At 40.3% G+C, this 18,477-nt stretch overlaps 1 protein-coding gene and 1 pseudogene across 1 annotated transcript; both read left to right on the forward strand.

The window, feature by feature from the left end:
- LOC109224241 lies at nt 10,599-11,780 on the forward strand. Its single transcript, XM_019388828.1, has one exon. It carries the CDS (start codon nt 10,599-10,601, stop codon nt 11,778-11,780), a length of 1,182 nt encoding a protein of 393 aa, XP_019244373.1.
- Nucleotides 11,777-18,225, forward strand: LOC109224242 (annotated as a pseudogene).

Consider the following 18,477-nt stretch of genomic DNA (forward strand, 5'->3'; position numbering starts at 1 on the left):
ACTAGGGTGAATGCTATGCTGGCTGCGGAAAAACAGGAATAAGTGGCGGAGGCAAATGCTATTGTGGCACATGTGTAGACATGTAATTTTTTACTCTCCCCAAGATTTTACATATTTTAGCATGTAAATATTTAGTCTAGGTCTAGTATCGTTATTTTAGCATTTAAATATTAGTGTTTTTAGTAGTAGTATTATCTTAATTTTGCGATGATTTTAATATAGTCTTATTATTGTTTTAGTATGACATTTGAAAAATATCAAAAAATAGTTTCACATTTTATATATAATTTAGTTTAATTAATTAGATAGATTTTGCAATATGTAGTATATTTGGCTTATATTAAAAGGTATTTAGCTAAGGTTTGGATATTTTTTTCTTTAGTCCAATTTTAAGGCCCAAATATGAAGCCAAAGCCCATAACCCCAATAACCTAATAAACCTAGGGTTTTCTTCTTCTTATGACTTGGAACACAAAACCCTAAGGATCCCCTTAACAAAAAATACACAGCCGCCCACCACACCACCACACCAACGAACAAAACCTCCAAACGCCCACCCAACTCCACCAAAGCCCTCACCTCGCAGCAACCAACCTCCACCGGCGACTCCTTCAACACCAACCAATAGCTCTCCACAACCACAAAACTCGCTCCCGCCGCCAACAACACAGATAACACTCCAACCGCCGAACCCTCTGCTGCCCAGGACCAAACCAACGACCTCCTCTTCTCCAAAACCAGAACGCCCCGTCTCCAGCCATTCCCAAAAGTCGCAATACCCCTGATTCGCTCCTCACCACTCATGCACATGCACATCAACAGAAAGAGAGGGACGTGAATAGAAGAAAAGGAGAGGGAACGAGAGTATGAGGGGATGGTGAGTTTTTGTCCAAAATCGGGAGAGGAACTAGAGAAGCCCATTAGCCATCATAATAAATGTTTGGACTTTATGGCTATATGAATTTCACAAGTTGTATCGGAATGGAGTAGTTGACGCATTTGGGTTCAATTCGAAATTTTTCGGTGTTTGGTCGGAGCTCGAGGTTGCCGACGAGGATTTCCGGTCAAGCTCTGGTCTCGATTCCTGTTCTGTCACTGCTACTGTAATCGGGAAAAGCTATCATTTTGTGGTTCATCTCTTACTTTGATTTTGAATTTTTCTATATGTGTTTTGTGCTCAATCTTTTCTGATTATGAATGTCGAATGGTTGTTCTGCTTGTGGTGTGTTTAAAATCTCCTTAGTTCTATTTATTTATGTTTGTCAGCTTACATTTGATATATTATTTGGAAATTGAAGTGAATTTGTTTGATTTTCTTTGGAGTAATGAATGCACATGGTCTGTGTGGTTAACAATTTTGGGCTAAAACTCATCGAGAGCATAAAATATACCGCGACAGTGATTAGAATTAATGGTACTCGAGTTTGCCGTTGGATTACTGTTTTACCATGCTGATTTGTTAAGTTGAGTCGTAATTTAAATTAATTTTGTTGTTCGATACTTTCATTAGGAACATACTTAGGCCGACCACACTCAGGTAGGCAAACTTTAGGATTTTGTTAGTTTTGAGGCGAGTGGTCGTTCCCCTTAGTTGAATTTATCCGGGGAATTCCCCGAAGGATTTGTATATATTTTATTCCGGAAAATGCCCCGTAGTATTCTGTAATTGGAGGCCGAAAGCGAACTCGTAGTACTTTTGTTCTTATTTTATTATTCTTTTTGCTATCTTCTTTTATTAGGCGGGAACAATCTTGAGCCTCTTTTGATTGTTTATTTCCTTTTGTGTGTTTTTTTACCTCAATTTGAATATTTTAAAAGCCAACTAGATCGACGCAACTGTGACTTTCACGGGACTTAGGGAGTGCCTAACACCTTCTCCCCGAGTCAAATGAACCTCCTTACCCGAATCTCTTGTGCAGACTTAGTTTGGAGTCCAAAGTGTTTTAAAAGGAAAATCTTTTTTTTTTAAAACGGTGACCTGGCACACCGAAACCAGTGTCAGGTGGCGACTCTGAGTTATTTCCTTTTGAGCACAAATTTTGGTCACTTTCAAATTTGAAAACCCTTTTGAGCCTCACAAAATCTTTTTATCAATTTAAGAGGGTTAGTGAGTTTTGTAAAAAAGGGGTGTGACATCTCTGGCGACTCTGCTGGGGATTTGCAGGTTCGAGCTGATACTTGATCTTGTTGGCTTTTAGGATATTCGGTTGAGGTGTTTGTTTTCTTTATTTGCTTTGTTTGTCTTATGTTGGCCCAAGAACAGGTGAAGTTTTGAAGAATGACAAATGAACTCAGTCATGGACCAGGTCTATCATGTGAAGCACGGTGTTTGTCACCCTATACATGTGAGATGCATGTGAAGGAGATAAGTCTCATTGATCAAGTAGCAATATCTCCTGAACTGATTGAAAAGGTTGCATATGGGAGTCTCCTTATGAGAAGAGAATACAATCCGGATAAAAAGATAGGGTTGGAGTTTGTGTTGTTCAAGGACTCAACTTCGATGGAAGATCAGAAATTGAGTCTCAATCAAACTCTAATTACTAACTCATTAAATAACAGTGATTGTTCTCTTTTACAGGATTGCAAAAATGCAGAAGTTAAACTAAATTGAGAGCAAAAGAGCGAGGCAATTTTGCAAGCAATTTATGTGAGATTTAAGTGTGCATTCCTGAAGCTACTTGGACAAGATAAAAGAACCAATTCCATTGTGTCTTTCTTTTATTTTAGTTCAATTGTAGTAGGTGATTTAAACTTGTACCTTTCAGCTTTCATAGAAGCAATTGTATTAGGTACTTTGAGTATTCAAGTTAGAGTTAACTTGAAGTTATCGCAACAGTTGAGGCTGTGTGCCACAACGGGATTAGAGTTTAATCCTTAGGTTTACAAGAGTTTTGTAAATGCTGTTTTGGCTCAGTGATTTTAGTGGAAGTTTGGGAAAATCCTACTGAGTAGTAGGTCGTGATTTTTTCACCTTTTGAGCCAGGTGTTTTCCACGTAAAAATCTCTGTGTTCTTTATTTTCTGTATTTATTATTCCGCAAACAGCGGTATGTTAGTACACTTAGAAGAACCAGGTTCTTCTAGAGCGAAAATTGGGTACCACACAAATCACCCCCCCTCTTGTGTGGTGTTGACGCTTAAACATCAATTGGTATCAGAGAAGGTTATCCTTGAAGAGGCTAACACCTTAGGAAAAGATCAACATGAGTGCACCACCTGGGAACTGGGAAGGACAATCCACTGCTAGACCTCCACTTTTCAATGGTCAGTACTATTCTTGGTGGAAGAACAGGATGAGATATCACATCATAGGGGAAGACTATGAACTCTGAGACATGGTCACTGATGGTCCCCTAGCAACCACAAAGAAGAATGCTGAAGGAGTTGATGTGCCTAAAACAAGAGCTGATTGCACTGCTGAAGACCTGAAGAAGTGGGAGAAAAATGCCAAAGCAAAGAAATGGCTTGTATGTGGACTAGGTCCAGACGAGTACAGCAGAATTCAAAGTTGTACCACTACTAAGGAAATCTGGGACACTTTGCAAGTGGCTCATGAAGGAACACCTCAAGTGAAGAGGTCTATAGGAACACTGCTGTATTTTCAATATGAAAATTTTACTTTGAAGGAAGGAGAGACTATCCAAGAGATGTATACTAGGTTCACTACACTGACAAATGAACTTAAGTCTCTTGGAAGGATTATTCTTGAAGAAGACAAGGTTGAGAAAATCTTGACAAGGGTTCTGCCAGTCTCATGAAAGCAAAAAACTGCTATTCAGGAATCTAAGAATATTGCCACCCTCAAGTTGGATGAACTAATTGGAAATCTTACTGCCTATGAACTGAGAAGGCAAACCATAAAGATGGATACACCCAAGAAGGAAAGAAATCTGGCTCTCAGAATTGCTGAAGGTTCAGATCTGGAGGATGATGAAATGGCTATGATCACAAGAGATTTCAAAAAGTACCTGATGAGAGGAAAGGGTTCTTCAAGAGGTACAACCTTCAACAAACAAAAGGCTCCTGAGAAACAAACCAATGAGGGTTGCTACAAGTGTGGTAAGACTGATCACATGATCAAGAACTGTCCTCAATGGGAAATTGAGTGGAAGAAAGAAAGGGCTGAACGAAGGAACAGGAAGAAGGAACAGGTTCAACCAAAGAGGAACAAAGGATCAACAAAAGCTATGGTTGCATCCTGGGGAGAAACATCAGATGAGGACTCAGAGGATGAAGCTGGAGATGAACAGGCTCTTATGGCCATCGGAGAATCAGATGATGAACAAGAGGTAAGTATTCTTCATCTCAAAGACAGGATTAAATTTTGTCTAAAGAAAGGCTGGCTAAGCTATTAATAGACTTCATTTATGAGTCTGAGATAATTAACAATGAGAAGGAAGATCTATCTAGAGAATGTGTGATCCTAAAAGAAAAATGCAAAAGCCTAGAGTCTAGGGCTAATAAGAGTGATAGCAAAAATGCTGAGTTAAAGAACCAGGTTCTTCAACTTGACACTAGTGTCCTAGAACTTAGGTCTGAAAACTTAAAATTGAAACTAGGAATAGGAAAGAAGAAAGTTGATCACACATATCTCACTTTAGAGGAAAACTTAGGAAAAATGAAGGATGAGTTGTATAAGAAAGATGAATTGATTAAAGTCCTAAAAGAAGATGTAGGAAAAGTGAAACATGAACTAGACAGAACATGCAAATGGAACAAGGCTTCTGATGCACTTTCTTGGTTGCAAGAGCACCACAGTAGCAACAAAAGAGGACTTGGCTATGGGACTCAAGCACCAAAGTGGGACCCTAAAAGCAAGTACCTCACACTTCTTGAGAATAAAATATGCACACACTGTGGCAAAACTGGTCATTACAAAAATGAATGTAATGCAAAAGTAAAGGCCAGTCAAAAGAACAAAGCCTTTGTTCAAGAAAAAAATAAGCTGCCTGGGTGGGCAAGAAAGATTTTGATTCATCCTTTTGCCTATAGAAATGGACCCAAACTGGTTTGGGTTCCTAAGACTAACCCCTAATTTCTTTTTGCAGGTCCAAGTGAAAGGAAGCAGCCAAATATGGTATATGGATAGTGGCTGCTCAAAACATATGACTGGGAGCAAGGACCAGTTCCTTTCACTTGAGGACTTAAAAGGAGGTAATGTCTCCTTTGATAATAGAAAGAAAGGTGAGATCATTGGGGTAGGAAAGACATACTCTCACTCCATTGAGAATGTCTACTTGATAGATGGCTTGAAATATAGCCTGATTAGTGTGTCACAACTGTGTGACAGAGGTAACCTGGTAGCATTCACCTCTACTAAATGCTTTGTGATAAATCTTACCACTGACAAGATTGTTTTGCAGGGAAAGAGAGTTAACAATATTTACATTGTAGATTTGTCCACTCTCTCAGAAAATGAAATCACTTGCCTAAGTGTGTTGGTTAATGATCCCCTCCTGTGGCACAAAAGACTTGGTCATGCTAGTCTGAATCAGCTAAATAAGTTAGTCTCTAAGGACTTGGTGATAGGTTTACCCAACATCAAGTTCAAGGAAGACAAAGTTTGTGAGGCATGTGCAAGGGGGAAGTAGGTAATATCATCGTTCAAGAGCAAGAAAATGGTAAGCACAACCAAGTCGTTGGAACTGGTCCATATGGATCTCTGTAGTCCAATGAGAACCATGAGCAGAGGTGGAAAGAAATATGTAATGGTGCTTGTTGATGACTATTCTAGATTTACCTGGGTTCTATTTCTAACTTCCAAAGATGAAGCATTTGACATATTTACTGCATTTGTTAGAAAAACTCAAAAACAATTAGGAAATCAACTTGCATCCATTAGGTCTGATCATGGAACTGAATTGGAGAACTCCAAGTTTGCTGAATTCTGTGATGAAAATGGTATAGATCATAATTTCTCTGCCCCTAGGACTCCTCAACAAAATGGAGTAGTTGAAAGAAAGAATAGGACTATTGAGGACATGGCTAGGACCATGCTGCTTTCTAGCAAACTGTCTCACAGCTTTTGGGCAGAGGCTGTAAACACTGCATGCTACATAATCAATAGATGCATGACTATACCTCTTGTAGAAAAGACTCCCTATGAGTTACTTAAAGGGAGAAAACCAAGCATATCCCATCTTAGGGCATTTGGTTGTAAGTGCTATGTGCACAATAATGGAAAAGACTCCATAGGTAAGTTTGATCCCAGAAGTGATGAGGGAGTACTTTTGGGATATTCTTCACATAGCAAAGCATGTAAAGTGTTTAATAAAAGAACTTTGTGTGTAGAAGAAAGTGTACATGTAGTATTTGATGAAACTAACATTCTTTCTGAGAGGCAGGAACATGAAAATGAAGTCATTGGATTTGTAAAGGACTTGACTGAAGCCTCAGCACAAGTCAAAATGGCACCAACTGAAGGAACAGGTGATGGAACAGGTTCTTCCATCCAGGGAAACCTGACAGGGGGAACTAATCAAAGAGTAATTGAAATAAATCCCTTAAAGGAACCTGTTCATGACCTTGTTCCTCAGCAATAGAACATAGAAGAAACATCTAGTAGAAACCAGTTGGTTGTGAAACCTCACAAGTATCGAAGTTCTCATCCCATTGAGAACAAGTATCAAAGTTCTCATCTAGTGGAAGTTTGGGAAAATCCTACTGAGTAGTAGGTCGTGGTTTTTCACCTTTTGAGCCAGGTGTTTTCCACGTAAAAATCTCTGTGTTATTTATTTTCTGTATTTATTATTCCGCAAACAGCAGTAGTTAGTACACTTAGAACAACCAGGTTCTTCTAGAGCGAAAATTAGGTACCACACAAATCACCCCCCCCCCCCTCTTGTGTGGTGTTGACGCTTAAACATCATCTTATTTCCTTGTTTGTTGGTTATTTGTTTATCGTTTTTCTTTATGTGTTACTGCTTTATAAACTATCATCATTTGCATAACCATGGGTCTTCTTTCTGCAACAAGTCTTCCGGAGTACGTTTGAGCGTACATGGCCTTTTCGTGAGTCACCCGTGTCTTTGGGGGGGTGGCGTGGGAGCGTGGAGTAGGCGGACAGCTAGAGCAGCCGCCATCGACCACGTGCTGCCCCGAATTGCCTTGTTAGTGAACCCCAAATTTAGGTCAGTCTTTAGGTCATTCTTATTTGCATCATGTCATTTGGACCTAGTAGGGCTCGGTCCCAGGCACCGTGTCCCTTTGTAGGAAGCCTATCCAAATTTTGTCAAAAATGGGCCCGTGGCCCAAAACGACATTCAATCATCCCTATGTGATACATGTTGCATATTTGAGGGTAAAAAGGTCATTTGGCGGACCAGTGTTTGGGAAAGAAGGGTGAAAAATGAAGCAAGTAGGGCCCAATTTTATTTTTCTTTTACAACTTTTTCAACAAAATCCAGAAAAAAAATACAAAAAATGAAAAATCCAAAAAGATTTTATACTTTCCCATCATTTTCCAAAAATAAAAAAAAAAGGAAAAAAAAAGAAAATCCAAAAAGATTTTGTACTTTCCCATCATTTTTCAAAAGTCAAAAAAAATCAAAAAGGAAAAATCAAAAAGATTTTACATTTTCCATCATTTTTTCAAAAGGACAAAAAAAATGTAGTTTTTTCAAATTAGATGCATTTTTTTTAAAATTCTATCCCATATCTAATCTTCCCAAACAACGCATACCTGATTCTCGTCTCTTGGGGCGGGATACGTAGGCAACCCACATAGGGTCCGGTCTTCCTAGTAAGTCTTAGGTTCTTGGCTTCGCGGGGTCTTAGCCAAATCTTGTATGTTTGGCCACTTTTGGCCACATCGGCCATTCTTCCAAAATGGGGTCGTTTTCGCAAAAGTGGTTCAATGACCCATGTCTTAGGATATTGAGTCCACAATTAGGTGTAATATTAAGTTAAGGTCCGTCCTTTTTGAGTTTGCATCTTTGGCCACTTCTGGCCATATCGGTCGTTTTTACAAAATGGGTCATTTCTGCAAATTGATTTTTGGGCCATGATTATTGGGAGTTGAATCCATATCTTAGTCCAATATTTTAAATGAAAAATTATGTTTTAGTTTTTTACCCTCCCAAGATTTTACATATTTTAGCATTTAAATATTTAGTCTAGGTCTAGTATCGTTATTTTAGCATTTAAATATTAGTGTTTTTAGTAGTAGTATCTCTTAATTTTGCGATGATTTTAATCTAGTCTTATTATTGTTTTAGTATGACATTTGAAAAATATCAAAAAATAGTTTCATATTTTATATATAATTTAGTTTAATTAATTAGATAGATTTTGCAATATGTAGTTTATTTGGCTTATATTAAAAGGTATTTAGCTAAGGTTTGAACATTTTTTTCTTTAGTCCAATTTTAAGGCCCAAATATGAAGCCAAAGCCCATAACCCCAATAACCTAATAAACCTAGGGTTCTCTTCTTCTTATGACTTGGAACACAAAATCCTAAGGATCCCCTTAACAAAAATAAAACAGCCGCCCACCACACCACCACACCAACGAACAAAAACTCCAAACGACCACCCAACTCCACCAAAGCCCTCACCTCGCAGCAACCAACCACCACCAGTGACTCCTTCAACACCAACCAACAGCTCTCCACAACCACAAAACTCGCTCCCATCGCCAACAACACAGACAACACTCCAGCCGCCGAACCCTCTACTGCCCAGGACCAAACCAACGACCTCCTCTTCTCCAAAACCAGAACGCCCCGTCTCCAACCGTTCCCAACAGTCACAATACCCCTGATTCGCTCATCACCACTCACGCACACGCACAGCAACAGAAACAGAGGGACATGAATAAAAGAAAAGGAGAGGGAACGAGAGTAAGAGGGGATGGCGAATTTCTGTCCAAAATCGGGAGAGGAACTAGAGAAGCCCATTAGCCATCATAACAAATGTTTGAACTTTATGGCTATATGAATTTCACAAGTTGTATCAGAATGGAGTAGTTGAGGCGTTTGGGTTCGATTCGAAATTTTCCGGTGCTTGGTCAGAGCTAGAGGTTGCCGACGTGGATTTCCGGTCAAGCTCTGGTGTCGATGATATGCTAGAGAATTTTGGCACATTTCAATACTAATTGCTTAGATTTTAGCTTGTTTTGAATGCAATTATCTCCTTTACTTATGTAATTTTAGTGTTTTTGCAGTACATGAGGTTTAAAAACCCAAGAGCATGGAAATGAAAACATAAAGACAAGAAAAGAGCAAATGTAGCACAAATGTGGATATGCGACGCATTATGTAATCGCAAACCCCACATGCGAGCCGCATAACTGTGCAGAGGATCGCAATTCTAAACAGAAAGTTAGCCAAAATTTGGTGCAAGAAATACGGTCCAGAATGCGATCGCATAACAGGTTTGCGGACCGCATAATGGACCGCAAACTCACGAAAAGAAGTACTGATGGTGAAAATGCGACGCGGAATGCGATCGCATATCTGGAATGCGGACCGTAAACCCACAATGCGATGATGGCAAGGAAACTAGGGTTCTGGAATGCGATGGGCATGTTTGATTTGCGACAGAAATGCGGTCGCATACTTGACCGGAAAGGGCATTTTTGTCCGTTTTCTGTCTCGACTTTTGGCCCTCTATAAATAGATTTATTGTGATTTTATGGGCTCATCTTGTCTGAATTTGGGAGCTAGAATACAAGACTTTAATATTCTTCACTTTGGGAAGCTTTTGGTTCAACAATCTTTCACTTTGTAAGCTTTATGACATTAAATATTCTCTTCATTTTGTATTTTAGCATGAGTAGATAACTTTAAATACTAAGGTTGTGGACCCTAAATGGGTGTAATGTTAATGGGTGTTTACCATTGAATATATACATAATGGTTGGTTGATGTTCATTTACTCCTCATTCTTCATTTATTGTTGGTGGTTGCAAACATTAACAAGTGCCATTAAATTCTTGCTTTGCTTGGAAAAGTGGGTTAGAATTTGGTAGGAGTAAATATCAAAGACTCAAGGCGTTAACCCTTGTTTAATAGAATCGCTTAGGAATAAGTGGGTTTTATTTGGCATATATTGATTGTTCTTAATTGCAACTCTTTTGTATTTGAAAAAATCATAAAGAGGAAATACTACCCAACTGTTGGAAAATATTGGGTAGTCAATTAGAAATCATTTGCACATCATAAAGGACCTTCCATTAGAAATATATCACATTAACACCGGTAGCATTACATTCCATTGAAGGGGACACAACCTTGGTTTCTTTAATCCAGTTAATTACATTCTAAATCTCAACATTAGTTATTTCTTCAAATCACAATTATACCATACTCTTGTTACAATTAACCGGGTAGAATTAAGATATAAGTCAAGTGATACACTAATTAAGTAGTTTTTCACACCTATTCCCTGTGGGATTCGACCCCAACCTTGTTGGGTTATTATATTTGACACCGACCGCCTTACACTATTTAGTAATGTGTAATTTGAGCGTATCAAATTTTGGCGCCGTTGCCGGGGAATACGGTTTTGAAATTACTGATTAGTGTGTGCTTTACTTTACGTCTTATTCTATTCCATCACTCTTCGCTTGCTTTTCTTGGTGTTGATAGGAAAACATGTCAGACTACAAGGAAGAAGTGGATGAAAATCCTTTTGTGGACATAGATGAGTACATTGAGGACACAAATGCTATTGTACCTCCGGTTGTTGGTGCTTCAACTTTCAAAGTGGAACATGGTCTAATTCTAATGCTCAAAGCTGAGGGTTTTTTCAGGAATTCCACCGATGATGATCCAACACAACACCTTAGGAACTTCTTGGGAGTATGTGCTATGCATAAGCAAAACAATGTCTCAGATGATGCCCTAAGGTTGAGGGTGTTCAAGTACTCACTAGCTGGAGACGCAATGAGGTGGCTCCAAAACTTGCCACCAAATTCCATCCGTTCTTGGCCTGAACTTGTACGGGCATTTTTAGCTAAATGGTTCCCACAAAGCAAGAAGTCTGAGCTTCGAGATAAAATTTTCTTCTTCAAGCAACAGCAGGGGGAACATCTACATGAGGCATGGGATCGATTCAAATTATATTTGGTGAGGTCTCCCAATCATGGTTTTCCAGACTCTATCTTGTTAGAGAAATTTTACATGGGCTTGGATCCTATGAACCAAGCTATAGCGAAGAATGCAGCTGACGGATCTTTTATGGACAAATCATTCGCAAGAGTCACACAAATACTTGACAAAATGGCAAAACATAATCAAGCTTGGCACTCTGAGGATACCTCAGGCGGAATTGCATATGGTTTTCCTTCCTTGACCAATCTGATTAAGGAGAATCAAGAGAGGGACCAAATAATCGCAGGGCTTGCCACAATTGTCAATGTGTTGACAAAAATGCTCACGGAAAGTCAGACAAAAAAGGTGAATGTAGTGGAGGATGTGCGAGCTATATCAAATGAGGATTTTGAGGAAGCCAACTACATCAACAACCCTCAAGGAGGGTATCAAAGACAACAAAACAAATGGAGGCCAAACCCGCAAGGGCAAGGCCACCAACAATGGCGAAATGATCAAGGTGGCTCAAACCAAGGGACTTGGAACAACAACAACAACTTTTCTAACCGGAGTTCAAACCCTTATGTTCCTCCTAAGGGCCAATATTCAAATCAAGGCTCTTCTAGTGAATCTAAGTTGGAAGGTATGCTTGAGCGAGTGTTGCAAAATCAAGAAAAATCCGACGCTTCTATGAGGAACATGACCGAGATTGTTGGATCTCATACCACCTGGAGATGCAAATGACAGACCTCTCAAGGGAACAAAACCCGAAGCAAAAAGGGACACTCCCTAGTGACACAATTGCGAACCCAAGGGGTAGTAGGAGTGGCCCAACTTCTCACATCATGGCAATCACTCCTAGGAGTGGGAAGGTCCTACAAGGAGAGGGTGAACAAACAGTTGAAGTAGAAGAGTCCGAGAAAGGGGTTGAGGTTGAAGAGCCAAGTGTTGTCGAAATTGAAAAGATTCCGGAAGAGTTGCAAGTGCAAAAAGAGGACCGGGAAGAGGTAAAGGAAAAGGTAAAAGAGACACCAAAAACTCTTCCACCTATTCCTAGACCTCCTCCTCCATTCCCTCAAAGGCTCGCAAGAAAGGTTGATGATAGCAAACTTGAAAAATTCTACGACATTCTCAAGCAATTATCGGTGAATATTCCATTTGTGGAAGCTTTTCAAGAGATGCCTGGGTTTGCTAAATATTTAAAAGATTTGATCACCAAGAAGAGGACTACAAAGAATGAAGTGGTGAATGTGACTCACCGGATTAGTTCCATCATTGCAACATCTACAGTTCAAAAGAAAGAAGATCCGGGAGCTTTCACCATTTCTTGTACTATTGGGGCACGTGATTTTTCTAGAGCCCTTTGTGATAATGGGGCTAGCATCAACTTAATGCCTCCTGCCATCTATAAGCAAGCGGGGTTAGGTATGCCAAGGCCTACTAGTATGAGATTGCAAATGGCCGATCAAATTCATCAAATGACCGGTGGGAATTGTAGACGATGTACTTGTAAAAGTGGGAAAGTTTCATTTGCCCGCCGATTTCGTGATCCTTGATTGTGCGGTCGATAAAGAGATCCCTATCATTTTGGGGAGACCATTCCTTGCCACGGGGAGAGCACTAATAGATTCAGAACAGAATGAGATCAAATTCCGCGTGAATGATGAGGAAGTTACGTTCCAAGCAAGCAAGGGCATGAAACTACCCCATGAGTATGAGAACATCTCGGTGATAGATATTGTTGATGAAGTAGAGGATGCGGTTGAAATAAAAATGGAAGAACAATGCCTCGGCGAGGCATTGGTAGCTATTTTGGTGAACTTTGATGGTGAAGATATGGAAGGATATATGGAATTGGTAAATGCATTGGAGGGGCTTGGATATTACACTTATGCTCCGGCTAAGCTCTCTCTCGACTTGGAGAATAGAGCCACTCCGCCCGCAAAGCCTTCTATTATCGAGCCACCACAACTAGAGCTCAAACCGCTTCCACCACACTTGAAGTATAAATTTCTCGGCTCCAATGATACTTTACCCGTAATTGTTTCTTCTTTGTTGAATGATGTGCAGGTGGAACAATTGTTGGAAGTCTTGAAGGAGCATAGGCAAGCCATTGGATGGACAATTGCGAATATTCGAGGAATTCCCGCGGGAATTTGTGAACACAAGATCCAATTGGAGAGTGAAACGAAACCAAGTGTGGAACATCAATGACGGTTGAACCCGTCAACACAAGAGGTGGTAAAGAAAGAGATCATCAAGTGGTTGGATGCCGGGGTAGTCTACCCTATTGCCGATAGTTCTTGGGTGAGCCCGGTGCAATGTGTGCCGAAAAAGGGAGGCATGACCGTAATTGAAAATGATAAAAATGAGCTCATCCCAACAAGAACGGTGACTGGTTGGAGGGTGTGTATGGATTATCGGAAGCTCAACAGTGCCACATGCAAAGAACATTTCTGTCATGCCCCAAAATCAGAGGAGCGCGACCGGCGCTCAACCGAGTAAACCCGACTGAGCAAGCCTATTAGGTTTCATTCTACCCAACCAACCTCATGATTAAATAGGAGATGGACTCCATTAATCATATTTAGTAAGTATTTCATTAATAACTTTCATTTCATTTCCATTAGCAACTTAAATCATAATTATCAAAATATTACAAGTTTTATAAATCTTTGCCAAACATCAATGTTTCTACATTATTTCCAATACCTGACACTACCCACAACCTGTCTACGGAGCCTCTAAACATAACTCAAGAGTAATGTTAAATGGAAATGCCGGCAACAAGTCTTCGGCTATACCTCAAATATAATGTACAAGACAAATAGATGAAACAGATCCCCGAAATGAAGTGGGGCTCACCAAGTCAGCTGAAAGAATGATGTGGCACTAGCTGCGACAAACACTGCCTGCTATAGGAACACCTACATCCATTTAAAGACGTAGCGCCCCCGGCAAAAGGGACGTTAGTGCCATCGAATAGCACTAGTATGTATAACTAAACACCATCTAGTTAGAAAGAACTATCAAACAAGAATAAAGAATTCATAAAGGTCAATCAAAAGCTTTAACAATCACCACATCATCAAATAAACGAACCATATAATCTTTCACATAATTTTCATAACTTAGTTTGGGGCACTTGATATTGTCCATCATCATTCATAATACCACCGCTTTCTTGGACGGAGTCCGATGACGACCCGATCAGCTAGGTTGCCTCATTTGAGACATCTACGTCAATCACAATCTCATTCTCAATTTCCGGAATTTGATATCGGCACAATACCACCATGTGTGCGGCATAGTGTCCGACCACGGCCTGATCGGCTAGGCCGCCTTACCTAGGCGTTGTTCCTTTCTCATTAATCATCTTATTTCAATCTTTATTTCACATATATCAACTCATAGGCACTTGGGGCCTCAATATCAATCTCAACAACAAGCTACTCAATTCAAGACGTCAAGTACACATGAGAAATTCAAGTTGTAAGCATAGAGAGGAATCCTCATGATTCGGCACATTAATCACAATTTAAACTCGATTTGAAATCTAGGCCATTTAGCATATACTTCACATTCTTCAATCTCAATTTATTGTCTAAGCATTTCAATACGTGATTCATATTCCTTGCACCTTTCAAGTTATCAAAAATAGCACATTGATCACATTGGAATGCATCTTTTACAAATATAGGGTCACAGCACCAATTCATGTAAAGTATCAATCAAAGCAAGAATCCAAAGTTCAGTCTTACCACATTTACACAAGCATCGATAGAGCTCAATTTCTAAAAGACGGGGTTTTAGCCATACATACCTTGTTTAAGCTTTTCTTAAGTTACTACAACGTTCCGGGAATTCTAGCAATCCCAATCTACTTTGAGACATAACAAAATTGAACCCAAATTAGGAAGGTATTCATGGTTTTAGCTCATTTGAGCATTTTATCAAATACTAGTTGAGCATCTTGATTTCAAATCTCTTTTACAAGGTTTTCTTCATTTCCCCAACCCAATCTTTACTTATTTGTGTTCAAAAATCTTCCCATAAACCTAATTTGTACATGCATGTATACATAATACTAATACACCCAAGAATCATACCTCAATAACCCATCTTATACCCCAAACTCAAAATTAAAGTCTAGGGTATAGAATCTTACCTCTTAGATGAAGAACATGTGATTGGGTTCTTTGATTCTTGAAGACTTGAGCAAGATTTGGATGGTTATGAAGCTAGGCCTCTCTTTTCTCTCTCTATATGCTCGCATATCTCTCTAAAATCAGTAAGAAATGGCCCCAAAATGAACCCCGAAGCCTATATATTGAAATGGGGTCGTGTTATAAAAATTAGAAAATTAACCCTCCGATGTCGGGTCTGCTATAGCAGAACGGACCGCAAAACGAGAATGCTGGCCGCATAATGCACCACAAAATCGGCGCCCAAAACTGGGCTACACTGGCCCAGTCTGCGACAGAAATGCGACCGCAAAGTCAGAAATGCGACAGGTTTTGCGGTCGCAGATTTGACACAGGATCGCATTTTCCAGCCTTTGGTAATTTGATCATAACTTTGCATAGGAATGTCCAAATGACGAACGGTTTGAAGCGTTGGAAACTAGACTCGAAGACCATTCATTTGATAGGTTATTAATCACATAAAACCTTATACATATTTAGATATGATCGTTCAAAGTATGGACTAGTGCAAGCTCATTTGGAATTTTAGCCTATTATGAACTTTTCCAATTTTTCTTAGACTTAGGCCATTCCTTGGACCCCAAATTACTTATCATAAGACTTATACACATATTTACCAAATCCAATTGATGTACACCATGTTAATAGCCTATAAAAATACTATAATAAGCCTACGTGGCACCACGAGATCCCAGGTTACTTAGCAAAATTTTCCGGGGCCTTACAATTTCCCTATGCCTTTTATTGATCAAATGCTCGATCGGCTAGCGGGAAGGTCATTCTATTGCTTCCTTGACGGATATTCCGGCTACAACCAAATCAACATCGCGTTGGAGGATCAAGAGAAGACGAAGTTCACTTGTCCCTATGGAAATTTTTTCCTTTAGTCGGATGCCATTCGGTTTGTGCAATGCTCCATCTACTTTCCAAAGATGCATGATGTCCATTTTCTCCGATATGGTGGAGGATTTTCTAGAGGTCTTCATGGATGACTTCTTGGTAGTAGGCGACTCTTTTGAGCATTGTCTTAACAACCTTAGACAAGTGCTTAAGAGATGTGAGGAAGCCAACCTTGTGCTCAATTGGGAGAAATGCCATTTCATGGTGGATGAAGGCATCGTAGTGGGGCATAAAATTTCAAAACATGGCATAGAGGTTGACCGGGCTAAGATCGAGATTATTTCCAAGCTTCCTCCACCTAGTTCCGTTAAAGGTGTTCGCAGTTTCTTAGGGCATGCCGGATTCTATAGGCGTTTCATCAAGGATTTTTCCAAAATTGCAAATCCTATGTGCAAACTCCTTGAGAAAGACGCCAAATTTGTGTTTGATGAGAAATGCCTCAATGATTTTGAGGAATTGAAGCAAAGGCTCACCACGACACATATTATTGTCACACCCGATTGGTCTCTTCCTTTCGAGCTCATGTGTGACGCCAGTGGTGTAGCTATTGGAGCAATGCTTGGCCAACGTCACAACAAGGTTCTCCACCCGGTCTACTATGCAAGCAAGACACTCAATGGGGCGCAAATGAATTACACGGTAACTGAGCAAGAGCTTCTTGCCATTGTCTATGCCTTTGAGAAGTTCCGGGCTTATTTGTTGGGATCCAAGGTGATAGTGTACACGGATCATGCTGCTCTTCGCTATCTCATGGCAAAGAAGGATGCAAAGCCTCGGTTGATTTGATGGGTCTTATTGTTGCAAGAGTTTGACTTCGAGGTCAAGGATCGCAAGGGAACTCAAAATCAAGTGGCGGATCATTTATCAAGGCTTGAAGAAGCAGGGAGACCAAAGGGATATCTTGAGATCAACGATGCATTCCCGGATGAACACATATTGGAACTATCTAGCACTTTTGCTCCTTGGTATGCCGATATTGCTAACTATTTGGTGAGTGACCTTATTCCGGAGGAATTGGAATCCTATCAAAAGAAGAAGTTCTTGAGAGATTGTCGGCAATATTATTGGGAAGAGCCATACTTGTTCCGTGTTTGTGCCAACAACATCATCCGAAGATGTGTTCCAGAAGAAGAAATTATGCCAATTCTAAAAGCATACCATGACTCGCCGGTTGGGGTCATCATGGGGGAAATCGAACGGCGGCTAAGGTGCTTGAATGTGGTTACTATTGGCCGTCCACCTATCATGATGCCAATCAAATGGTCAAGGCTTGTGACCAATGTCAAAGACAAGGATCAATCTCCAAAAGGCATGAAATGCCTATGCACTTTGTGATGGAGATAGAAATCTTCGACGTGTGGGGAATTGATTTTATGGGTCCCTTTGTGAGATCTTGTGGGATGAAATATATCTTGGTAGCTGTGGACTATGTGTCCAAATGGGTTGAAGCAATTGCCTTACCAAACAACGAAGCAATAAGTGTGACCGCATTCTTGAAGAAAAACTTATTCACTCGGTTTGGCACTCCTAGGGCCATTCTTAGTGACGGTGGGTCTCATTTCTGTAACAAGTCTTTCACGGGGCTACTTGAGAAATATGGCGTCAAGCACAAGGTAGCCACTCCTTATCATCCGCAGTCAAGTGGTCAAGTTGAGGTTTCCAACCGGGAGATCAAGAGTATTCTAGCAAAGACGGTTAATGCAAACAGGACCGACTGGTCAAGGAAGCTAGATGACGCATTGTGGGCATACCGCACAGCATACAAGACTCCTATTGGTACTTCTCCTTATCGGTTAGTTTTCGGCAAAGCTTGTCATCTACCCGTGGAATTGGAGCACAAGGCTATGTGGGCGTTAAAAAGGTTGAACTTGGACTAGGCTGAAGCTGCAAATTCGAGGTTGACACAACTCAACAAAATGGAGGAATTCCGTTTCCATGCTTATGAAAGCGCAGCTGTGTACAAGGAAAGGATGAAGTTCGTCCATGACAAGAAGATTTTGCAAAGAGAGTTCAAGTCGGGTGACTTGGTCTTGCTCCTTAACTCAAGGCTCAAATTGTTTCTGGGCAAGATCAAATCAAAATGATCCGGTCCATTCAAAGTTCTCAATGTTTCTCCTTTTGGAGCTGTGGAACTAGCAAGATAAGCTCCGGACATTCAAGGTAAATGGCCAACGCATCAAGCACTACTTGGGCACAGATGGAGAAAAACATTTGGTGGAGCAGCTGGCTCTCAAAGATGGTCTGTGCCTGACCATTGAGTGAATCCAAAGGAACATCAACTTTGTCGTACCGCGACGTTAAATCAAGCGCTTCATGGGAGGCAACCCAAGTGTGGT

The sequence above is a fragment of the Nicotiana attenuata genome, chromosome 3, assembly GCF_001879085.1.
Source record: "Nicotiana attenuata strain UT chromosome 3, NIATTr2, whole genome shotgun sequence".
Classification (NCBI taxonomy): Eukaryota; Viridiplantae; Streptophyta; class Magnoliopsida; order Solanales; family Solanaceae; genus Nicotiana; species Nicotiana attenuata.